Source organism: Lipophrys pholis (assembly GCF_963383615.2).
Source record: "Lipophrys pholis genome assembly, chromosome: 13".
Classification (NCBI taxonomy): Eukaryota; Metazoa; Chordata; class Actinopteri; order Blenniiformes; family Blenniidae; genus Lipophrys; species Lipophrys pholis.
The window spans coordinates 2,545,699-2,570,698 of NC_137632.1; the positions used below are offsets into that span (position 1 = coordinate 2,545,699).

At 44.1% G+C, this 25,000-nt stretch overlaps 2 protein-coding genes across 3 annotated transcripts in view; one reads left to right on the forward strand and one right to left on the reverse strand.

The window, feature by feature from the left end:
• popdc2 (popeye domain cAMP effector 2) overlaps nucleotides 1–8,643 on the forward strand; it is a 13,717-nt gene extending 5,074 nt beyond the window's left edge. The window contains exons 2-4 of the mRNA XM_080478862.1: nucleotides 1,739–1,847; nucleotides 2,497–3,055; nucleotides 7,592–8,643. Of these exons, the coding sequence (XP_080334988.1) occupies nucleotides 1,739–1,847; nucleotides 2,497–3,006 (619 nt within the window). The 3' untranslated portion in view covers nucleotides 3,007–3,055; nucleotides 7,592–8,643. The remainder of the gene's footprint in view (nucleotides 1–1,738; nucleotides 1,848–2,496; nucleotides 3,056–7,591) is intronic.
• A 180-nt stretch (nucleotides 8,644–8,823) lies between these two features.
• The window catches only part of pla1a (phospholipase A1 member A), an 18,761-nt gene continuing 2,584 nt past the window's right edge, over nucleotides 8,824–25,000 (reverse strand). The window contains exons 2-11 of one of the 2 annotated variants that reach the window (XM_080478861.1): nucleotides 24,579–24,792; nucleotides 23,852–24,029; nucleotides 23,073–23,181; nucleotides 20,378–20,479; nucleotides 20,030–20,122; nucleotides 19,734–19,898; nucleotides 18,338–18,427; nucleotides 17,542–17,647; nucleotides 11,443–11,598; nucleotides 8,824–11,227 (exon numbers count right to left, since the gene is read on the reverse strand). In XM_080478861.1, the coding sequence (XP_080334987.1) occupies nucleotides 11,137–11,227; nucleotides 11,443–11,598; nucleotides 17,542–17,647; nucleotides 18,338–18,427; nucleotides 19,734–19,898; nucleotides 20,030–20,122; nucleotides 20,378–20,479; nucleotides 23,073–23,181; nucleotides 23,852–24,029; nucleotides 24,579–24,792 (1,304 nt within the window). In that variant the 3' untranslated portion in view covers nucleotides 8,824–11,136. Of the gene's footprint in view, nucleotides 11,228–11,442; nucleotides 11,599–17,541; nucleotides 17,648–18,337; nucleotides 18,428–19,733; nucleotides 19,917–20,029; nucleotides 20,123–20,377; nucleotides 20,480–23,072; nucleotides 23,182–23,851; nucleotides 24,030–24,578; nucleotides 24,793–25,000 lie in introns of both variants that reach the window. The other variant, XM_080478860.1, reaches the window with a different exon arrangement.

A 25,000-nucleotide genomic window follows, 5' to 3' on the forward strand; every position in this document is an offset into this window, starting at 1 on the left:
GGAGAGGAAGAGAGTGAACCACAGGTCTGCAACCTTTCCCATCAACAGAGGCGTTTTTGTCTTTTTCCACCAAATAAATTCTTCTGGAGCCACAAAACATGTTGAATCATAAAAGATCACACAACTTATAACTTTATTCATGTAGTTTTGCTAAAGATTTTTAATGACGTTTCATGGCTACAATTTACAATTAATCTTGTTGTTTTAGCTTTTCAGCCTATTTTAACTGATTCAGCTGGTTTGGTTGTTTTAGCCATTTTGACTTTTGATGTTTTTGATGTTTTTCTAGTGACGTAACCATTCAGCCATTTTAACTGGTCACTTTTATATTTTTAGCCAATCCTCTATTAGCACCTTTTTCCCTGGTTTAGAATAATTTTTGCCATAATTTTAGCAATAAGTTTAGCCTTTTTTAACCATTTTAACCTGGAGTGTCTTTCATAGAAAATAAGCCAGGTATGCAAATAAAATCAAAGGATGAAAATAATTCTATGTATAATTTTCAAAAAGCTTCAGAGAGTCAATACAAAGATTGTAAACCTCTGGTTCATATAAAATCAACACATTATATTTATGTTCACCGAAAGCATGGATTTTGTCTGGGCACTCCGACACAAGTATTTGAGGTTAACTGGTGACAATAAGTTGAATGGAATTGGATGTATGGAAATGCCAACATGTACTGTACCAGCTGTACTGTGATATTTTCATCAAAGGAGTCCCCTAAATACCCCTGACACTGCTGCATCTGGTATTTGATCACCACAACACTATGTAGTTCATTAACACTCACTGTTTTAGAGAGTCTAAATAAAGAGTTCAGGTCTTTCTCACCCCCACGAGAAGCTGCATGTTGAAGAGACATCCAAACAAACAGATCATTACAGTATTATTAATCTTTCTTTGAATCAAATCTTGCTCAAACAGTCTGTCCAAACATCAGCTGAGACCTGGAGGAGAGTTTCACTTCTGTGGATGTCAGCTGACTGATACAACGCAGGTCATCATGACAGCAACATTCAACACAATAAAGAAATGATCAATCTAAGCTTTTCGATGTGATCCAATGAAATGTTCCCGTTTAGAGCGCTGGATTGTTTCACAGTGAGGAAGCTTGTTCTCCCGTTAGCTTTCCATTGGATTGTACTGATTCCCTGAATTATGCTTTTATACACTGAAAGATTGCTTAACTTAATATTTATCTGATATCTAAAGGACTTCACACTTTGTCTTTAGCTTTATTTATGTACTTCCCTTGTCTTGTGAAGTGACCTCCAGCTCCCTCTGTGCTCATTATCACACCTTAATCCTCATCTCTGTTTTTAACCTGGTTTCTCCTTCTCTCTCTCTCTCTCTCTCTCTCTCTCTCTCTCTCTCTCTCTCTCTCTCTCTCTCTCTCTCTCTCTCTCCTCCTCTCTCCCCCCCTCTCTCTCTCTCTCTCTCTCTCTCTCTCTCTCTCTCTTCTCTCTCTCTCTCTCTCTCCTCCTCTCCCCCCCCTCTCTCTCTCTCTCTCTCTCCCTCTCTCTCTCTCTCCTCTCTCTCTCTCTCTCTCACTCTCTCTCTCTCTCTCTCTCTCTCCTCCTCTCTCCCCCCCTCTCTCTCTCTCTCTCTCTCTCTCTCTCTCTCTCTCTCTCCCCCTCCCTCTCTCTCTCTCCCTCTCTCTCTCCCTCTCTCTCTCTCTCTCTCCCCCCCCCCCCCTCTCTCTCTCTCTCTCTCTCTCTCTCTCTCTCTCTCTCAGGATCAACGTGTCTTTGGAGGGTCAGTTCCTGCATTACATCCACCACCACCAGTTCCTCGACTCTCCTGAGTGGGAATCTCTCAGACCAAACGAAGAGGGAAAGTTCCAGGTACGAGGTTTACCTCCAGCTCACCGTTCAGAAAGGAGCGAGGAGGAGAAACCACTGTGGACAGAAACTATTGGTGGAGCGAGGAGGGAAGGAGGAGGTGATGGAGTTAGGAGGGAAGATGGAGGTGATGGAGGAAGGAGGGAGGAGGAAAGATGCTGGTGGTGCAGGATTGTGGTTGTTTCTTCCTTATTCAGTACACACTCTATAATACTAGTCATTTCACACACACCTGCAGTATGACACCGGAGCGCAACACTTCCCAAAACTAAAACATGCTACGACTCCATTTCCCACAATTCACTTGTCATTTAAAGTGACAGGCTAAGCTAACACATATAGCGAAATGACAATTTGTGACAATTATTTTGATCTGGATCACCACCAACATTTTATGGTAGACAGGAGCCTTTAGATCGGAGGAAGAGCCTCCTCCGATCTAAAGGCTCCTGTGTACCAATTTTCAATTTTCATTAGTTTTTGATATATCTTGTTAACCGACAGACCAACAAACAGGCAAATAAAGGTGAGAGATTTTATAACCTCCTTGGCCGCGGTAATGACAAAGCCTGTTAGATGATTGTTTCAGCAGTAACTAATAAGAAAAGCGAGCCTGCTCTTGTCAGCTGTGTGTTTCATTCGTTCTCTCCAGGTGACCCTGACAGCTGAGGAGGACTCCTGCTACGTCTCATGGCGCCGCCGCCGCCTCTACATGCTGATCTCCAAGGAGCGCTACGTCGCCCGTGTCTTCTCCGTCATGCTGGGATACGACATCGCAGAGAAGCTCTACAACCTCAACAACAAGCTCTTCATCAAGAGCGGCGTGCTGCTGGACATCCGCCTGCCCAGCCTCTACCATGTGCTGGCCCCGCCCTCGCAGAGCAGCGAGGGCGGCAGCGGCAGCGACGGAGGCGCCGCCGGGGACCAGCAGGGCCGAGAGCCGGCGCCGGCCTACCAGACCCCCGATCCGGCCCAGCCGCTGCCCCTCCCACCATACCAGCAGGAACCAATGAAGACGCTCCAGGACGAGCCCCAGCCCCCCTGGGCGTGTGACCCGGAGCAGCCCTCTGGTGAGGACTCCACCAGCCTGGTCCTGGAGGACTTTGCTGACGTGGCGGGCTCCTTAATGGATTATGGCAGTGAGAGGGATTATTTGAGGTAGAGGGGCAGGGTGCTGGCGCTAACACACTGGGTCACCACTTAAGCTACATGTAAGTACCTCACCTGGGCAGAGAGTTGCATGGCGGAAGGGGGCGGAGCTTGTGTGTGTGTGTGTGTGTGTGCACAGCTCTTACTCACCTGGATGTGTTGTATAACAACAATTATTAGTCCTACTTCCTGAACATTTTCTTTGCAGATGGATGCCAACATGCCAAATTATATAGCAGAACATTTCTGGATGGATTCATTCTGACAAAAAAATTCTACATTTTAAAGAAGGAAAGAAATGTTCACTTTTTGACATGACCTGAAAATGTTTTGAAACTGTGTTTACCATCGGTACCACACAGGTATGTTTTGGGGCAGCATGGTGGGATTGGGATTAGGTTCCTGTGTGCAGTTTGCATGCTCTGTTGTGTGTTTTTACTTGTACTCTTCTTTCCTCCCACAGTCCACAGCCATGTGTTTGAGTTCAGCTTGTTCTCAGAGGAAACCGTTCAGCAGTAAATGAACTCGTTGTGGTTTCACACAGTTGTTCAGGGCCTGTTTTGTGTCAGAACTTTCCTTGACTATGTTGGGGGTGTGTGTGTTGGGGGGCTTATCTGTTTACCCCCTGCCAACCGTCCACCCCCCTAACCCCCCACCCCCCACCACCACCACAGGCAGAGGATCCCATTTCATAGCTGGAGAGCAGGGTCAGATTTCAAATCTGGTTCAGAGTTTAACACAAGCAAGGCACAAAAACACGACACAACATGAACGTGAATGACAGAAACATTAGTACAGTTAAAGGCCCTGTTTACACGACAACGGTTCATGTGACAAAACCTAATCCGCAAAAAAAAAGTGGGGGCGTTTCCACTGCAGCAGCGGCAGAAAGACAACGATGTAGTCAGTATGCCGGGCCACAGGAGGGCGCTGTTGCTTGGTTTTGTAATGAAAGTACACAGACGTGTGTGCAGAGAACAAAACACTATAAATCTGAAGAAAATGGAGAGAACCTGACATCCGCATGGACTGATGAGGCATCGGATGATATCAGGGAGAGTCTCAACTATTAAACTACTGATCTGGACCATAAAACTAGAATATGGACTGCGGGTCGTACCACTACGGGTCGTACCACTACGGGTCGTACCACTACGGGTCGTACCACTACGGGTCGTACCACTACGGGTCGTACCACTACGGGTCGTACCACTACGGGTCGTACCACTACGCGGCCGCCATGTTTGTTTACAATTGGATGAGCAGGAGGGAGGGATGAGCATGCGCAGTATAAGGCTCTGTAGCCTCCATCAGTTTCTGCAGGAGGGATTAACGGCAGTGAAAGAATCTTTCCACTTTGGGAACCGGATTAAAAACTTTGTGGATACAGTGCATCCGCAAACTGGTGTCGTGTAAACGGACCCCCCGAAAAGGGAAGGAAGTTTTGTGGATACACTCGTATTTGTTGTTGTGTAAACGGGGCCAAAGACAAAACCTTCACCAGGTTGGGTGTGCAGGAAATGTAGTGTGTGGTCTACATACTACTTCTGTATTCTACACACACACACACACACACACACACACACACACACACACACACACACACACACACACACACACACACACACACACACACACACACACACACACTTGTTTTCCTCCTATTTGAGGCTTAAAGGGTCTTTCCTCCATTGTGGGGTCTCCTCTTTCTAGAGGCTCTATAGCAGGGGTGTCAGACTCAGATCCTGGAGGTGCAGCCCAGCAGGTTCTCCACGTCTCCCTGCTTCAACACAGCTGATTGTAGTGAGCAGCTCGTTATCTGGCTTTGTGCTTAATGTGGTGATGAACCATCAGGACATTCAGAGGCCTGCTGAACCCTGATCAACACATCCAGGTTCTCTGATTCCTGGTTGACTGATCCTGATCACCGTTCCCACCAAGCAGGTTGTCAACTCTCTGGTTCAATCCAGATCAAGGTGTTCACATTCACATGAAAGGGGCGGAGCTTGCAGCGTCTGACCAATCACACACAGAGAAACCCTGCAGAGCAGTTTACAGATTACTGAAGGAGCAGTTATTCTCTGAGATTATGAAGAATTCAAACACCTCCACCAGGATAAAAGCAACACTGCTGCTGCAGCCGAAGCCAGAACCTTCCTGACTTGTTGAGATTATACGATTTTAACTCATTAGCAAAATAAACAGACGGCACTGTGATCACTCAGTTTCATTACAGCAGAAACGTTTCAGGCTGAACTTCCTCACTGATCTTCTTTTAGTTTAGATTCTCCATCCACTTGTTCTGAGGCTGAGTTTCTTATGTGTTTTGTGTTGGAATATTAATTCATCACCATGACGACACGAGTAGTTCTGGTTCCATAAATTCATGGTTCTGCAGTTCTGTCAGGTGTGATCATGAACCTCATTATTCCAGATGAACCGTCGTGGAGATAAACAGACCTGGAACAAGTCAAGAGCAAGAGCAAGAACAAGAACCTCCTTCAGAGCCTCAGAGACCAGGATTTATTTTATTATGACAAAAAGATTGTTCTTAATTAATCTATCATCTCCGCTGCAGTTCAGTGCTGAACCCGCCCACCAATCACCATCATTTAAGAATGGGCGGGGCATTTCCCAAGAGATCTTATTGGTCAGGAGGCGGAGCTCTGACCTTTTATCTAGAACATATCCTGCTCCAGAGCAGGTTAGACTTTCAGCTTCAGTTACCATGGTGATTTATCCTGGTGAGAAGTGAGCGAGAGTCGTAGTACAGAAAACCAGAGGTAATCCTGAAGTTACCTAGATAAGAGAAAACCAGAGTTAATCCTGAAGTTACCTGGATAAGAGAAAACCAGACTTAATCCTGAACTTATCTGGATAAGAGAAAACCAGAGTTAATCCTGAAGTTACCTGGATAAAAGAAAACCAGAGTTAATCCTGAAGTTATCTGGATAAGAAAAAACCAGAGTTAATCCTGAAGTTATCTGGATAAGAGAAAATCCAGCTTCGCAGTACAGGCCTCTGGTGTGTTAAAGAAGGGAGACATGGAAAACATGCAGGGCTGCGGCCCTCCAGGATCTGAGTTTGAGACCCCTGTTATAGAGCCTCTAGAATAAAAAACAAATAAAAATTATTGTCACAAATATCACCTTCATTTACCGTACGTCTCCACTTATTTAGTCTCAAAGTTTTTGCTCAATCCCCTCCCCCCATCACTCAGTAGAGGAGTAAAGTAATCTTTGAATTCCTCTGGAATTTTCTGCACTTTGTTCCTATCCTGCATTTCTTATGTCTGCTCTTTAGTCACCAGCAGCCACATTTTTATTTGAAGGTGTTTGTTGAGAACCTAAATCAGATTCCTCCTGGGTCGTTACAGGGCAACATCATGGTTTGAAATGTAAATATTCTGAAAGGTTGTGGTCACGTAGCCACTTGTTTCCAAACCAAAGCCCTCTAGTTCAATGTCCAAAGCATCCCGATTCAGACGTTTAACATCTGTTGTTCACAACTACAGAGGACGTGTGTTTTTCAAGCTTTGTACTTTGACCAGTTAGTATCAGCTGTGTCATTTGGAACCAAACACAGTAACGACTGAGGAGTGATGATGATAGTTGCACAGTTAAATGATGATCGAGGGATGAATCTGTGTTTCATTTGGTTATTTTTCCACTGAATGGACTGAATTAAACATTGATTGATGTCAGTGGTGAACCCTGGCCCATGGGCCTCAGTCCGAGTCCTTCCGGCTCTGCACCAGTTGTACCTGATCTTTGCTAATCCTTCTGAATTAAACAGTTTCCCTTTGAGTGGACAGAGACTAGTTCTGTCGGTGTGCATGTAGGTTACCTGTCATTATGATCCAACAGAAAAATACTGTAGTCCATGAAATAAACCCATCCTGTTCACACGGGTAATCTTTCCTGAAAGTAACTTGTGCTGCTTTATGTTTGTATATCGTACATGTTGGATGATTTATCATTATTTTTACAGATATTTTTTTAACACACACATCAAGCAGAGCAAACCTGAATCATGATGCTCCCTCCACCGTGCTTCACTGTGGGGATGTTCTTAAGAATTTACAACCATACAAAATGTCATATGCGCTTCCCCAACAAGTCAAAATAGTTTCATTCCAGTTGGTAGAGCAGGTTATCTCTCAATGTCCATATGTTGAAGTGTCCTTGAGCAAGACGCTGAACCATAAACTGCTACCAATGGATGAACTGAGCTCGATGGTGTGTGTGTGTGTTTGTTAACCACTCCACTATTGAGTGGCTTTAAGGTTTATTTCATGACTGAACCTCAACCTAAACCTCCGCCTGCTATGTTCTATCAATGACTTCATGACTATTCGGAATAATGACACCTACATTTTTCCAACTTGCAGACATATTGTGAACTGACACATGGGTAATATATTGAAGATACTGTGCAACCTCCGATATCAGAGTAATTTAATTGAAGGTTAAAATTTGTAGACAGTTTTATGCTTAAAACAGGTAAATTAATATATATACAGATTGTGAACATTCAAAGGAGGCAGGGTTTTCCAGATGGAATGTTTCCTAACTGAAACTCTTGTGTCGACTCTGCAGGAGGTGATGGTGACAGAAACCTCCCACTTCGATACCTGAGGGGCAGAGCGCCGCTGGCTCCCACCGACACCCCCAAACTGTGAGAACAATCCCTCCTGGAAAACCGTCATGTGCAGTACAACAGAATGAACGTCCTCTTTTCTCATCTCTCCACATCCTGAGCACCAAGATGAGGAACCTTTTCTTCCTGTCAAAGCTGGCTGGAAACCTTATCGGCACCGTTGTATTAACAGACGTCACCTTGTTACTTACCAGCACACTTCTTTGACTTTTCATGTTGAACAATTGGTTTAGTGTAACTGATTCAAATGAATTTGGTTTTCGTCTCACTTGTATTTGAAATTGGAACTTTGTTTTGTTTGATTCAAACTTGATTTTCACTCAGTTTAATGTAAATGTGACATGTTTGTATTGCAATTTGCTCATATTCAGTGTTATAAAGAGTTTTGATTTAACATTGCAGGGCTGTAATGTATCTCCTGATTGTTAATGGTCACAATATAAAAATGAACATTTTTTCCCTCCACTATATGGATCAGAAAATTTGCCTATTTTGCATCATCTGAGGGACTTCCTTGGCCTATATGGAGCAATTTGGGCATACATTCTGCAACGTGATGAAGCAGATTTTGTGATAGCACTGTCATGTTTTACTCTGACCCGTTTAATCATCTGAAAGCATCAACATTCAGTAGATTTTCCAGCTTGTATTATTCACTCTTAGAAGATGAAGATGAAGCTAAAGACAGACAGTTTCAATATTTGTGCACACTGAATGTGATGTTTAATGTTTGAAAAGAACGATTTCTATTCTAAAGGTTGTTCATTTCTTGACATATTTGTTACAAGCTGTGGTGCACAGAGAACAGGAGCCAAATTCCTTTTCTGCACCTGATATCAGTAGAATATCAGTAGAAGCTTAAATCCCAGAGTTTGTTGACACAAAATAAGATTTGTGATATTTTCTCCAATATCAACTTGGAGGTAAACAAGGGGTGTAAAACTAAACTTACTTCAGGGGCTACATACAGCCCAATTATAAGTAATAACACAAAATAACAAAAAAAAAACCCTCACCTAAAATCATTAATGATACTTCACTTCCTCTGTCTGATCTCAGAAAACAAGGTAGAGCTCAAACACAGACAGAGAAAAGTGAAATGTCAGTTAACAGTTTCTTGTTTTTTTTTCTAAAAATACAAAAAAAAAGCCCTTTTAAACAAAAACCCTGGACCCATGAAATACTGGTATAAACTGAAGGTTAAAATTTGTAGACAGTTTTATGCTTAAAACAGGTAAATTAATATATATACAGATTGTGAACATTCAAGTATAAACTGTCCTGAGAGGCAGGAGTGCGCAAAGAGGCAAGCTTGAAGCAAAAAGAAAATAATAAAGTTGTACACTGTGATTTTGTCACTTATAAATTCTCTTTAAAATAGAAATGCATTAACAATTGAAAGTTGTGATACTGCAGCGTTACTTTGGTTCAGCTGTGGATGTGTGAAGGCCGTCATATGACCCCTGCTGAGCCTCAATTGACCAGACTATGGAAACAGTGTGAGAGTCAGGGTGTCAAACACATTTTAGATCCACATACAGACCAAGTTCACCTTGAGTGGGCCAGACCGGTAAATTAGTGTCGTAATTGTCAGGGTTCATGTTTGTTTTTGTGATTCTGGAGCGTCAGGCTCCTTGGCTTCCCCCTCCTCGTGTTTCATCGCTGCTATCTCTTCTACCTGATCCTGAGCGTGTGATTGTCGTCACCTGGTGGCTGTGGTATAAGTTGGGTTTGTTCTGGTTGTCAGTCTGTTGCTGTGCCTCACTGAGTCTGTTCTCCTGTACATCAGCTGCTCGGCGTCGGTTTGTGAACTTCGCTCACCTTTCAACAGGAAGACTTTTTACGTTAAACTTTGGAAATAAATCAGTTATTTTCTTTAACTACAGAGGTGTCAGGCATTCCAAGTCCTGGTCTCGCAGCCCACATGTGACAACAAGAACCTTTGAATTTAAACTTTATAGCTATTCTTTGTAGTGGTGCAGCACATACTTGATAATAGTACTCCAATAGGAGGCTCTCTCTACAATCTATCCAAACCGAAAATTATGGAACTGATCAGCTGGTCTCTCAACGTTTTCGACAATAAGAGTGAGCCGAGGAGAGCCCGCCTGTCCTGACGGGACGTTTGCTGCCGGATACACGCTGGACTCCTGGGGGAGTTGGAGGATCGTGTGTCTGTCCATCCTTTCCATCCATGACGTGGAAGACGTCTCCAGGTATGCTGCTGATTGGAGCTGGCAGTTTTCTAATCTATTGCAAGGTTGGGACGACGCTGGCTGCTGCATTAGGAAGACTGCCAGGCATCACTGAGGGACTGTGCAGAGCTCTTAACACTCAGACTCACGTAAACAAACTCAAAGTGAGCAGGATACGACTTTTGAACGTCTACATGGATGGAATCCAAATGGAGAAGTTGGCAGCTCGGCTGGAAGCTAAAGAACCACCATGATGGATATACAGCAGAGAGACCGAGGACTCAGGGAGGAGAGGAACTGTGCTCAGCCTGACCGAAAACAATTGTTATTGACATTGAACCCCCAGACAGCCGGTCGTCCAGGGCTGGTTTATCTTTCTATTTCTCTAGGATGTTTGTGCAGACTGATAAATGTCTATATTGTTGCAAAACCCCAAAAATTATGATAAAAAATGCAGAAAATCTCAGCTTGAAACCAATTTTAATGAAACCTTCTGGTGCAAAACTCAGTATGGCTTTTGATGCTAATGCTGGTGGCATCATTGGTTTCTTAGGTCTGTGTTGTGTTGTGTCCGTTACTCTGAGCAAATTCAGTTTTCTTAGAAATTCCTACAATTTTCTTGGTGGTTTGTTGGGCTGGATTGGAACCATTTGTGAGCCAGTTTTGGCCCACGGGCCTTATGTTTGACACCCCTGCTTTAGAAGCAGGTCTCAGTCTACCTCCAAACACACTATAGTGCCATTAATGAGTGTAAATGCTGAACACACCAAAGGACAGAAAGGACCAAACACAGGAAGAGAGAGGCTTCACCAGCATGGATCAGATTGACTTGTACAATCCTGGCTTTTCTTCTGCTGGTTTGATGCTTTAATACTCTTCATTGGAGGTCCTCAGTGGGAAAATGTTGCACCAAAATAAAGCAACATATGTTGTGTTGCATTTTGGCCAGAATGCAGCATTGTTAAAGACATGGTGTTGCAGCAGCAGATCCTCCACAGCCCCATCAAACTCTCAAATCCTTCCTCTCCGAGCACCAACACTTTGAGGACAACGAGGTGATAACATGACGGCTGCTCTGTGTTTTAGTCCGACGACACAAGCTTGAGCCAAAAGTGAACCAATAATAATAATAGTGCAAACTTCTTTTTTCCAAATTTGGTTGGGACCAAAGCAGTACAACAATTCGATTATTTTTTTCTAAGCATCAAAAAAAGAAAACAAAAATAACATGTCATGTGTGAGCGACTTTGCTCAGAATGGACATGTTGGGTTTGTCAGTCTTTTTGTCCTCAGAAGACGCTGCACACCTGCACAAAGTCATGTGACCACGGAGCTCCTCGTCTGATGTGGATGTTGTTCACACACAGCGGCTCCTCGTGTCTGGAAACCAGGAATAAATCAAACCAATGAATCCCCGTGGAAACCTGAAGCTTCCTTACACTCTAACTGAATGTCAGAATGTTTGAAGTGTCACCTGTGTGTGTGTGTGTGTGTGTGTGTGTGTGTGTGTGTGTGTGTGTGTGTGTGTGTGTGTGTGTGTGTGTGTGTGTGTGTGTGTGTGTGTGTGTGTGTGTGTGTTGTGGATTGTAACGTACCTCAGCGTGGGGAACTCAGACACGCAGACGGACTTGACGTGGATCTCTCCCTGCCTGTAGAAGCGAGCCCCGGTGTTTTTCAGCCAGATGGAGCTGATCTCACAAAGAGCCAGAGGGTGGGCCAACACGGTCCTGTACACCGTCCAGTCCTTCTGCCTGCAGGATACACACAGTACTGTACACACTGGCTGCAGAATATACACAGTACTGTACACACTGCCTGCAGGATACACACAGTACTGTACACACTGCCTGCAGAATACACACAGTACTGTACACAGTGCCTGCAGGATGCACACAGTACTGTACACACTGGCTGCAGAATACACACAGTACACACTGCTGAGGGGAAAACAGATGAGCTGGACTGTTCTGTTTTTAAGACTAGGTGAAACAATCCCGATTAAACAACATTCCTGAGATATCAGTGGTGCCAATGAGTTGGGATGGTTTTGACGCTGTTCCGGTAGATGGTCTAATTGAGTGGGGGGGGGGGGGGGGGGGGGGGGGTTGTCAGCATCATTGGGGTCATCAGGTGGGCACCCTTTTTCACTGTTTCGATGATAGGCCCACGACGGAGGGCTCATCGGCAACACCCGGCGTCCCGAGTGTGCCCCCCTCTGCTTTCAACCCTTACGTGCTGCAGGTGTTGGTGGCGGTCCAGGTAGTGTCTCGCCTCTTCATCCACAGCCATCGACTTGCTTCTTCTGCTGCACCTGAGAGGGCTTTGATGGTTTGGCGTAGGGTTTGGCCTTGGATTCCCAAATCCTTAAGCAGTCTGATGGTTGACTTGCCAATGAAGCCTCTGCAGCCGATATCCACTGGACAAACCTTGGCCTTCCATCCGCGTTGTTCAGCATCGGCTGCCAGCTCCATGTACTTAAGGCTCTTGCGTTCAAATGCCTCCTCCTAAGCAGCCTCCCAGGGAACAGTAAGCTCTATGATGTACACGGTGTGGAGTGAGGAGGACCAGAGCACAAGGTCTGTTCTGAGATTTGTTGTGGCTATCTCAGAAGGAAAGCAGAGCCTTTGGTTCAGATCTGCAGCCAACTTCCAGTCGCGAGCCCCACTGAGCTTTCCAATGTCTGATGTTGTATAGCCTTTGACTGGCTTTGCACCTTCTTAGATGAACTTCCTTGCGGAAGTAGGATGGAATGATGGAGAAGGCAAGGCATTGATCTTTACCCGCCTGGTATCCAAGGCAGCTGCTAGGCACTTCAGGACGTGGTTGTGCCGCCAGGTGTAACGGCCTTGTGACAGGCTTGTCTTGCATCCAACCAGAATATGTTTAAGGTTTGCGGGAGATGGACAGAGGGGGCATGTGGGGTCTTGTCCGTACCATTGGTTGAGGTTAGAGGGGGAAGGTAGGACGTCATACGTGGCACGTAAGATGAAGCTGATGTGAAATGCTTCCATGCCCATCAGCTCCCTCCAAGACAACTTTCTCCTCTCGACTCCCTCCCATCTCACCCACTGTCCTTGCTTGGCTTGTGAGACAGCTTTTGCATACCTCGTTGCCTGCTCGTGCTGACGCACCTCCTCGATGACCGGCTGTCGGCGCTGAGCTGGAGCTGCCCTATGCCATGATGGTCTGCTCTCTCCAAGGCCGAGACCTCCTTTCCCCTGCTGCACAAGGCCGACGATGTCTCTGTATCTGAGGTCTGACTTTGCCTGCTGTGTAGCCTCAGCTGGGGTCCATTTCCTTCCGGTCTTCAGGGTAGGAGCTGCTTGGGCAACGCATGGATCACAGGACTCTGTTAATGTCATTTCCAGCCTAACTTTAGAGCACTTGAACTCCTCTGTAAGGCTGGAAACAGGAAGCTCCAGAATGCCTCTTCTGTACAGTCCAATGTTGCTAAAACATTTGGCAAGTCCAAGCCACTTCCTGGCAAATGAGCTGACCAACCTCTCTAGTTTTTCTACCTTTGAGATTGGGACCTCATAGATGGTAAGAGGCCACATCAGCCTGGGTATTAGCCCAAACTGAAGACACCACAGCTTCAGCCTACCAGGGAGCATGGTCTTATGGATACTCTCCAGGCCACATACGGTGTCCTGCCTGAGCTGGTCCACTTGCTCTGTGTCCTTGAGAGTGGCATGGTACCAACGTCCAAGACTCTTGACTGGTTTCTCTGACACTGTTGGTATTGACTCCTCACCCACGTAGAATCGATGTTGCGTCAGCTTCCATTTGACGACTGAAATGCTTCTGGACTTGCTCGGCTTTATTTCCATCCGGGCCCACTGGATGTTCTCTTGCAGCTTGTTCAGCAGCCGCTCAGCACACGCCTTGGTTGTGGTGAGGATGGTCATATCATCCATGAAGGCCCTGATGGGAGGAAGACGAAGACCAGATTTGAGCCTCTGGCCTCCTACTACCCACCGAAAGGCCCGGGTGATGACCTCCATAGCCATTGTGAAGGCTAGAGGTGAGATGGTACATCCTGCCATTATCCCTATTTCTAGTCGTTGCCATGCTGTAGTACACTCGTCAGTTGTCAGGCATATCTGTAGGTCCTGAAAATAGGATTTGATGAGGCAGGTGATTGGTTCTGGGATGCTAAAATAGTCGAATGCCATCCAGAGGAGATTGTGTGGAACTGACCCAAAGGCATTTGCGAGGTCCAGGAACACGACATGGAGATCACTTCCATTCTTTGTGGCGGCTTGGATTTGATTCCAAATCATGTTGGTGTGTTCCAAACACCCAGAAATCCTGGTATCCCTGCTTTCTGCACCGAGGAATCAATGTAGTGATTCTTTTGCAGGTAGACCGCCAGCCTGTGAGCCACTACACTGAAAAGGATTTTACCTTCTACGTTCAGGAGGCTGATTTGGCGAAACTGGCTGATGTCGACAGAGTCCTTTTCCTTGGGGATTAGGATGCCTCCTGCCCTCCGCCATGCCGTTGGAATTGCTCGCTTCTGCCAAACTACCTTCATCAGCCTCCATAGAAAGCGTAATACCTCTGGTGTGTTCTTATACAGTCGGTATGGGACTCCATTGGGCCCAGGGGAGGATGCAGCTCTTGCCCGTCGTTTATTGAAGCCAGTCCTATTTCTATAGCGCCACTTAAAACACAGTCAATTGAAAGCAAGCAGAGGAACAGGAAGAACCCTGCAGAACCAGACCCCGAGGAGAACCCTGCAGAACCAGACCCAGAGGAGAAACCTGCAGAACCAGACTCACAGGAGAAGAAACCTGCAGAACCAGACCCCGAGGAGAACCCTTCAGAACCAGACTCAGATGAGAAACCTGCAGAACCAGACTCAGAGGAGAACCCTGCAGACCCAGACCCAGAGGAGAAACCTGCAGAACCAGACTCACAGGAGAAGAAACCTGCAGAACCAGACTCAAAGCAGGAGAAACCTGCAGAACCAGACCCAGGGGAGGAACCTGCAGAACCAGACTCAGAGGGGAAACCTGCAGAACCAGATTCAGATGAGAAACCCACAGAACCAGACTCAGAGAAGGAACCTGCAGAACCAGATTCAGAGGAAAAACCTGCAGAACCAGTCTCAGAGGAGAAACCCACAGAACCAGACTGAGAGGAGGAACCTGCAGAACCAGACTCAGAGGAGGAGATTTTCTGCCGTTCAGGTAGGACAGAGTCACAACCTTTATGACCCAGAGAGTCGTTTTCATAATTTTCCGGGCAAAGAAAATAGTTTGGAGACACTAAACATGTCAGTTCTCTGAAATGAAGAAAATACTACTGTACAAACAAAAGTGTAGGCTGTACTCATAAAGAGTCATCAGTACAAGTTAGAGGTATCTCATTATATTTTGAAGATGGATAGATAGACCGACTTCACCGTCTGCCCCAAGCTGTGACAGAAAATCTCTAACAAGGTCCAAACAACAAGATACAGCACATATTTAGCTCTTGTGGCATTTTCAGAGATTTAGTTTCGCTTTATTATTTCATGGATTTTGGCTTTTTTATCCACTTTAGCTATTTAACTATCTAACTCACCTATCCAGAGCCACTGTGTGTTTCTTTGTGTTCAAGCAGTTTCAGCTTCACAATTTTCCCTTTTTGAATTTTTTCTTTCCATATTTTCCTTTTGTCTTTTACTGAAAACAACCTCTGTAGCCTCACTAGCAATTTTAACCATTTTATGTTTAACTGTCAATACGGTCTGTTATGATGATTATTATTTGAGTAGTTTGAGCTATTTTATCCTTTTTGGGGGAAATTCTGGATGTTTTACTTTATCTAGCTGTGAGCTTAGATTAGACTATTTTGAGAAATTCAGCATTGCATGCAAATAAAATTAAAATGTAATAAAAATCTTTATTTACATATAATTTAGTGAAAATGTCAGGGAGCCACTGCAGGGGGCTGCAGAGCTGCAGGAGGGAGCAGGTCTGATATCTCAGCATCGTGTTTTGTCGCTACTTGTTGGAGCAAGTTTTTTTTGCTTTTATGTTTGGCACTACCGGTCTCAAACATTTGATGCTGCCGATTCTGATGTAGTATTATGTTCATGGTCTACTCAAGCCTTCAGGTAACAAATCTTCTCACATTCTGGTTCAAAGCAGTGTCTTCTTCCTGTGAGGCAACACCGCCACCCACATAAAGCCAAAGGATTGCAGGTATTCCCATAACAGGGAGCAGTGGATTCACAAAGCAAACCGAACTTCGAGCAGACTCCCGCTGAACTTGGATGAACCCGAGCACAGCTAGTGTTTGTGCACCTGGTGAAGCCTCCTGGAGCTCACAAAACTCCTCGTACCTCTGGAAATAGAGGTACGAGGAGAAAGAAAATGCAAGCTCTGCAATAAAGATGCTGCACTCAAGGCTGGATAAATGGACTCTGCTCTACTTAAACTCCTGGAGTGATGTCAGGGTTTTGGCTTTGCATGTTTGTTATGAAGTGAAAACAGCACTGTGGAAACATTTCTCTGTACCACCTGAGTTTTTAGGAGCTCCATTGTAGTCCGTCAGCATCCTGAAAAGTGTTTTCTTTATCAGATTTATCTTTGCTGTTTCTTGTATTTTAATTATTCATAATGTGCATTAGTGAAGTGATCTATTCAGCTCATCATGAGGCTCCAGCACGGCGCATGCAATCCTTGTAGGTGCAGCTCAGAAGATTACTTGTGTGAGTAGCCATCTCTACAGCCACTGAGCTCACCATAGAGTTTCTCAGAGAGCTTTAACAACACAAAGCTTCCAGTAGGTCACACGTCTGCAGACTGAAAGCTTTGGTGAGGAATTTCACAGGCAAGCGACCACAATAGAAACTTCAGAATTTCTTTCTGTTCCTTCCAAACTGATGAACATAATGATGACAGAGAATACATCCATACATTTGTCTTGCTCGTTTTATGGTTTCTGAAATCTTGTGTTCTCTTAAAATCAGACTGAATAATTTCAGGAATTGAGCAAAGTACTGGTGCTGACTTCGTGTGTCCCTTAAATACCACAATCTGAATAGTTCAAAGAAAACAATGGATGAAGCTGCTTTCATGAACATGACAATAGGTTTATCTCTTAATAGTGGCAACATGGAAAAACTGAAGATTTGCAACAGCTGGATTTAAGTTATGTTGAGAGAATTGGTTGATGTTCGATTTATATTTGCCGCAGATGTACGCAAATGTTTTAGTTTCTATAATTCAGTAATTTTCAGGATTATGCATGCAGTGGTGCACTTTGTGCTTTCATTTGAATTCAAGAACCATTTAAAAATAATCATTAAAAAAAGAAAACTACCAAACTCAATAAACCAAACAGGCAGTTAGAGCCAGATTCCTTCTGTAGTAACTCTTTCTACTGCAAGAAAAGTCAATCTAAAATCATTCACTCCAAAAGGTAATAATTCAACAAAATGCCTAAACATAACTTGAAAAGACTATCTTTACTCAAAAGTAACTAAAGAGAATATTTCAAAGACATTTACTGAACTTAACGACTAGTCTGTTTACATCTTGCAATACCACTCCTTGCCACAAGGCGGTTTAGCAATTGACTACACCCAGATCTGTTTACCACAGATCCATATGTAGTTTATGGTATCCTGTGATTTTAAGAAAGAGCGACTGCTCGCCTCAAACAGACTAAAATGTTCCTGATGACAGACGTGGACCTACAGCCTGAGTCTCTGCTCTGTTCCCAGGTCCTCCGTCCTCAGCGTAACTTCCAGCTCTGCGCTCTTGTCGAGCGGAGAAACCTCCAGCTCCAGCAGGATGTGATGAGCTGAGCAGGAAAGAAAACATACAGCACAGCTGGAGAGCTTAATGCATAAACATACAGAAGACAAACACAGTAAAGCAGATGTTCACATCCTAATGAGACCCATTTACACAAAGTCCATGCAATTAATTATGCAATGACTTAGTTTCCTCCACAGTCCAAAAACATGTATAGGAGATTTATTTAATATTTTTTATATTACATATATATATATATATATATATATATATATATATATATATATATATATATATATATATATATATATATATATATATATATATGTGTGTGTGTGTGTGTGTGTGTGTGTGTGTGTCTGTGCCTGATTTTACATGCAGGATGCCGTTGATCATGAAGATTCTAGTTATTAAAATGAAATAAATGTGTTGCTCACCCTGCACTCTCAGGTAAATGGCCATTATCTTTATCCATCAGTATACTTTTACTCTGTTTGGCACAGAGTTTGACAAAAACTCTTATTACTTGGCTCCATCGACTTACAGAAGGATTTACAGCTCTCTACAGCTTTACGTTATAACTTCATATTGCCTATATTCAAATCTAAAAAAAGGAAAAACGTAGAAACTATAACACAGTTGAATTAACATTGTACTTATAGTAGGAAGAGACATGATGAATGGATTAACTCAGGCTACTTTTGGGATAATACACGTTAGATTAGTACAAACTCACCACAAAAAGGTGGCGAAGACGTCGTGAGGAGGAAGAGCTTTTTGTCACTGGGAACTGGAGACATGTGTATCCCGCTGTTTTGTGATAAACCTGACACACACACACACACACACACACACACACACACACACACACACACACACACACACACACACACACACACACACACACACACACACACACACACACACACACACACACACACAGGAGCAAACAGTTCGTAAGTTATGAATCAAAAAGAAGCTCGACTGTGACCTGCTGCTGAGAGCCGCCAGTGATTCTGAGGTCCTGTTTACACGACAACGTTTCACGTGACAACACCTAATCCGCTAAAAAAAGGAGTGAGTTTCCACTGCAGCAGCGGACTCAGAGACGATGTAGTTAGTCTGCCGGGCCACAGGAGGGCGCTGTTGCTTGATTTTGTAATGAAACTACAAAGACGTGTGCAGAGAACAAAACACTATAAAGGTGAAGAAAATGGAGAGAACCTGACATCCGTATGGACTGATGAGGAACCGGATGATATCAGGGAGAGTCTCAACTGTTAAACTACTGATCTGGACCATAAAACTAGAATATGGTCCACTACGGGTCGTACCACTACGGGTCGTACCACTACGGGTCGTACCACTACGGGTCGTACCACTACGGGTCGTACCACTACGGGTCGTACCACTACGGGTCGTACCACTACGGGTCGTACCACTACGGGTCGTACCACTACGGGTCGTACCACTACGGGTCGGCCATGTTTGTTTACACCTGGATGATCAGGAGGGAGGGGAGGGAGGGAGAGAGGCTCAGTAAGAGGCTCTGTAGCCTCCATCAGTCTCTGCAGGAGGGAACAGTGACCATGAAAGAATCTTCCTCCTTGGGAGCCGAGATAAAAACTTGAGGGATACAGTGGATCAGAACACCGGTGTCGTGTAAACAGAACCCCCAAAAGGGAAGGAAGTTTTGTTGATACATTCTTATTCGTTGTCGTGTAAACGGGGCCTTAATCTCAACAAAGAGCCCAACCAGGTTTTGAAATGTTTTACTCTTTTGGTGGTTTGATGTTAATCAGGCTGCACGTCCCTCCACACCCTGACGGAATCAGTGGAGATGTTCCATGTATGACATTCAACTAATTTATTCTTTTACTAATGAAACATTGCTAATAAGTAATGGATGTCAGCAAACCAACAGTGAGGAAGTAAACTGACTGAATTGTATTGATCTCCTTTTGGAAGTTGTTTGTATTTAATGTGGAACCCAGGATCTGTGGTAAATCCAGAAACAGGTCTTTTGGTCATTAAAGTTGAAGACCCCTGATCTAAAACGAAAAACTTCAATTCTAAAATATCCTTTCTCATTTAGAAATATTTGTGTTTTGCATGTTTTTTGGTGAAAGTACCTATGATGGGACACGAGCCTTTGAAGTCATCACAGTCCACACATAGTCCCTGCAGGAAGTCCTCATAGGAGCTGCACGGGACCCCCACCAGCGTGCACGAGCCGTTCAGCGCGCTCATGTAGACGTGCAGCGCCCTCATGTGGTCGCAGATGACATAGCCGTACACTGGGAAGTAAACGAGAACTGACAACACACAGCAGCACTGAGGGAGCCTGATGGCCGAATGTAAGACTGTACTCAGAATGTAGTTTTCATTTGAACCAGAACAATCAGCTGTTTGGGAGTTTCACGCTCACTTGAAGGGAACCTGGAGCGAGCGCATCCGATCTGGTCCTTTCCTCCGTTCAGGAAGAAGTCCACGTGGCCGACAGGGATGGAGATGCCGAAATCTAGAGCAGAAGAGAAGAACACCTCCGTAAATAAGGCTGATGTGAGAAAGAAATGCAGAGGAAAAAGGTTTTGGAAAAACTTTCTCCAGAAAATCAACTCTAAATCTCTCAACTGATGCAAACAAAGGTTCAGCCTGGTTACAACATCCAGGATTAGAGGACTGTGCTAATCCGCCAACCTTTCTCACATGAGGGGAGAAACCAGGCTTTCTAACCGGCAGCACCGGGACAAATGAACATGGTGAACGCTCTCACAGTCAGAGTCCGTGTGGATGGCGTCCACAAACTGAGCGTCGGACGGGTCCAGGCGGTCGAAGGTGTCGGCTCCTTTGAACATGGGTCCAGCAGGGTCCAGGCCTGGAGCACAAGGAGGGAAAACCTTGAAATCAAACCCAAATCGTCAGAGACTTTGTAATTTAATCCTCTGTGAACGTTGAACCACAGACAGGAAACATGTAGGCTTGTAATCCCTCCATAATCCCATCAGACCGCTCGCTCTTCAGATTGCTGCCTTTTGGCTTCTGGAGTTTTTAAAAGTGCAGTAGAAGTCAGATCTTTCAGTAGTTGATTTGTTCACCTTCAACCCGGAGAAGGTCCAACTGGCTCATCTTTATCGCTGCCTGCACACACCAGAACCCGCCAGTATCAGTACTGGAAGCTGGCGGGAGCCTGGTGCTCATGAAGCGTCCATCAATCTGCTCCGTCCACAGACTGGACGTCCGGTTGAATGTTGGTGAGATTTCAGCCGTGGGCCTGAACACCTTGTATCCCTGTACAGGGAGCTGACAGGGCTGGAATATTCCAGCGCTGGAGGACAATCACTTCCAATAGTAACTCCAGGCCTGAGAGTCTGTTTTCCTCAACACGTTTCTTTCAAACTTGTTGACTTTTGGTAACAAAACCTTTGATGGTTCTGGCATCACGATCCAATATTTTGATATTTTCAAGCAAGCAAAATATTCTTTTTAAAACAATTTTCAGTCAAATCCCTTTTTGGCCCATTTTGGCTGAGATAAACAATCTGCCTATCAATCAGGCATATCTTGATGCAGAAGACACACACGCCCTCATTACACAAACCCACATCAGCTGGTATACTCTACTCATGTCTACATAGCTTGGAGTTGGAAAATATGAATAATGACATAATGACGTTAAAATACTCTTGCCTGATAATTGTGCACATAACATAGGTCGCTCTCTCGGTTTGTCATTTCCCTGCAGGATTCTTGACTGTATCCACTCATTTGAGTGTTTAAAGCCATCTGACATGAAGTGATCTGTATTTTTGACCCTCTTATCCCCAAACAAGCTCAAAGCCCCGGAGTCTGGATCTGCTCAGGTTTCATCATGGCTCCTATGGAATTGCTCTATAAGCAAAACCGAATTGTTAACTGAAAGCATTTCACCGTTTCTTGATATTGGATTATAATAGACTGAAAAATGTTGTTTTGTGACACTTAACTCTTAATAAAGCGTCTCTAAACATGTTTTCAGTAGTAAAACTAGTGTTCAGCTGCAAGACAAAGAAAAGAGGAAACAACATTTGATATTATGACTCTTTGGATAGATTCACATTATTTAATTGATTTTAAAGGTATACTTTAAATGTTTGCTGACTTAACCTTCTTGAGGAAAGCAAACAGAAATACACTCAGGGAAGCATTCACTCCAAAACATTCTAGTTTCATAGGAGGAAATATTGTGATTTTTGGTTTAGTCGTCTATCTGATCTAAAGCCACTCGAGCCCCTCAGATAAAAAGACCTGATGTGAGCAGTGAACAGTGGCTCATTCTGGAGCTCAGAAAGCTTTTAGTCTGCTGTGGATGCATCATTTTCTATCCACCTCAGCAGGACTGAAATCCTCCTAAATGATCATGTTTAACATCCTCATGAAGAGAAACCTCTTGAAAACACACTGCACTCTTTCAGCCATTCTAATACAGAACAATTTAAAGGAAAGAGGTTTTATTTAATTGTTCTTTAGAAAAAATGTTTTTCTTGGTTTGTTGTGTTGGATATTGCTAATATTCTAGGTTATTCCACAGAAATGATAGGGTTGGCATAAATGAGCCTGTATTCTGTAATTGGTGAAGTGAAGTGTATCTCAGTGTGTAAGTGAAATGTTATGAAGATTCCAACAATCTCAATAGTGAAGGTTATTCTAATTGTAATCTTTGAACACAGTGAAAGGAAAACTTATGAACTACACACCTTAAAATTGAAAGCAAAACAGTATTGGATGTGTTTTGGGACAGAACTGTTATTTTATTCCTGATGTGTCATTGATCCCTCGGGGACAGCCAAAGATCTGTAATTAAGAAGTTTCAGATTCTTAACCCTAGACTGATGACGGTTAAAACCAGCGTGTTTGACCAGACCAGACCAGACCAGACCAGACCAGACCAGACCAGACGCGACTCGACTCGACTTGACTCGACTCGACTCGACTAGACTAGACCAGACCAGACCAGAGTAGACCAGACCAGACCAGACCAGACCAGACTAGACTAGACTAGACTAGACTAGACTAGACCAGACCAGACCAGACCAGACCAGAGTAGACCAGACCAGACCAGACCAGACCAGACTAGACTAGACTAGACTAGACTAGACTAGACTAGACTAGACCAGACCAGACCAGACCAGACCAGACCAGAACTATCCTCATCCAACTCAACCTGCACTCTTTAAACGGACTAATTCTCGTCACACTTAAGCTGAAATTCTTTGAACAAGACCTTTTGAAACTAGAGAATTTCAAACAAGTTTGAGTAAAAACATTAACATGGTTGACCAACTTGTTTAAAAATATTAGAGTTGGATAATAATCACATGAAAAAGAAACAACAGCTCCATTTTGCCATCCAGGCATTAACTTATTGCTCCATAAATATCATCAGCATCAAGGCCATGTTAGATTGTGAGGAAGGAAAAGTCTGAACTCACCTGTGATTCTTCCTATTTTCCCTTCGAACAGAGTCCCCACAAACCCGGCGACGTGGGCCCCCAGGCTGACCCCGATGAAGTGGAAAGACTCCAGTTTACATCCGTGTTTCTGTTGGAGAAAACTGGTGAACTGAATTCTCACACTTTAATTGCTAAAACATCCAACACTGCAAACTAAAACTGCAATTTATTCACATGGAGATGTTCTGCTAAGTTGACCTTTTTAGATACCAAAACATATCTAATTTATTATTCATTTAGAAATCAGTATGATGGCTGAACATCATTAATCTACTTCAGGGCCATTGCAGCTCTAACATGGGTTTAATAAGATACGGGTACAAATCAGAACCAGTTTTAATGTTATTCAGTTACTTTATAGTTTGATATATTCTTCTCCTTTACTAGTGATTTTAGCTTCTTTTTTTACAGGTTTAATTTTTTAGGATAGATTAGGTAATTTAGGTGTTTGATTTTATACTTTTTAAGTCATTTAATGTCTTTGTTGATTCTGTCCACAGATCAGAAAACAAATGGGAGTTATTCTACGTCAGTTCTTAAAATCTAAGTTAATCATCATCATCATCATCATCATCATCATCATCATCATCATCATCATCATCATCATCATCAACATCATCATCATCATCATCATCATCATCATCATCATCATCATCATCTATACATGTTCTAAATTGAAATTCCACAAATGACTCCGTTTAAGACAAATGTGCTTCAAAATGAAGTTCTTCTTCGTCTCTGGAGGATTTTTTTCTCACCTGCATCTCATTGATGAGGACGGAGATCTGCACAGCCACCTCCTTGTAGTTCTCCACCACCAGGTTGTAGGCGAAGGAGGCGCCGTACACCCAGTCCACCACCACCACGTTGACATCCCGGGCCCTGAGCAGGGCCTGGGCCAGCTCCTTCACCCAGGAGGGCTTACTGCCCAGAGCCCTGGGGGGGGGGGGGGTCAGAGCGAGGTCATGTCCCTGAATATGAGCCCACACAGGCTTTATTTAGAGCGACTTTTGTCGAATGCAGTTATTTCAACTAAAACTGGACTGTCTCCACAACCAAAAGCTGTAATTTGGGATGTTTTCCACTCATAATTTAAATCAGGGCTTTCTGTGTCTTCTGACTCAAAGTTCTAATTTTGGATATGCAGAAAAAGAATATATATATATATATATATATATGCAGTTGTTAGTGCTTTTGACTGACAGTGAGAAAGTGCTGGTTCAAATACCAGCTGGACCTTTCTGTGTGGAGTTTGAATGTTCTACACGTCTGTGAGTGGAATGTAAGGAACATGCATGTGAGGCTGACTGGTTAAACCAAGTTACCCCTCAGTGTGAATGTGTGTGTGTGTGTGTGTGTGTGTGTGTGTGTGTGTGTGTGTGTGTGTGTGTGTGTGTGTGTGTGTGTGTGTGTGTGTGTGTGTGTGTGTGTGTGTGTGTGTGTGTGCTTGTTGACCAGGGGTTGACCAGCAGGTTTCCTCCTCACCTGTACCCGTGGATGATGACGTTGGTCAGCAGGGAGCCGTTGAAGAGCGAGCGCTGCTCCACAAGAGACTCCTGACTGAACCTCTGAGCACAGTTCATGTTTCTCCTGGTCAGCAGCAGGTATTGCACCTGCAGTTTGGCTCTCTGCTGCCGGTACTCCTGCCATGTGGTGTTGTTGAGTTCAGCACACTCATCTTCTGGCTTTTCAGCTGAACCTGGTGGAAATAACACCTGATGTATTGATAAGTGGCATATAATACAAAGTACTACTGTTTGTAGTGTGAAATAACACAGCAAGTCTACTAAAACCATACAGGCAGACAGTATTGCTCTTCCATAATGTCACTCTCCACCATGATGTCACTTTCCTCCATGATGTCACTCTCCACCATGATGTCATTCTCCCCCATGATGTCACTCTCC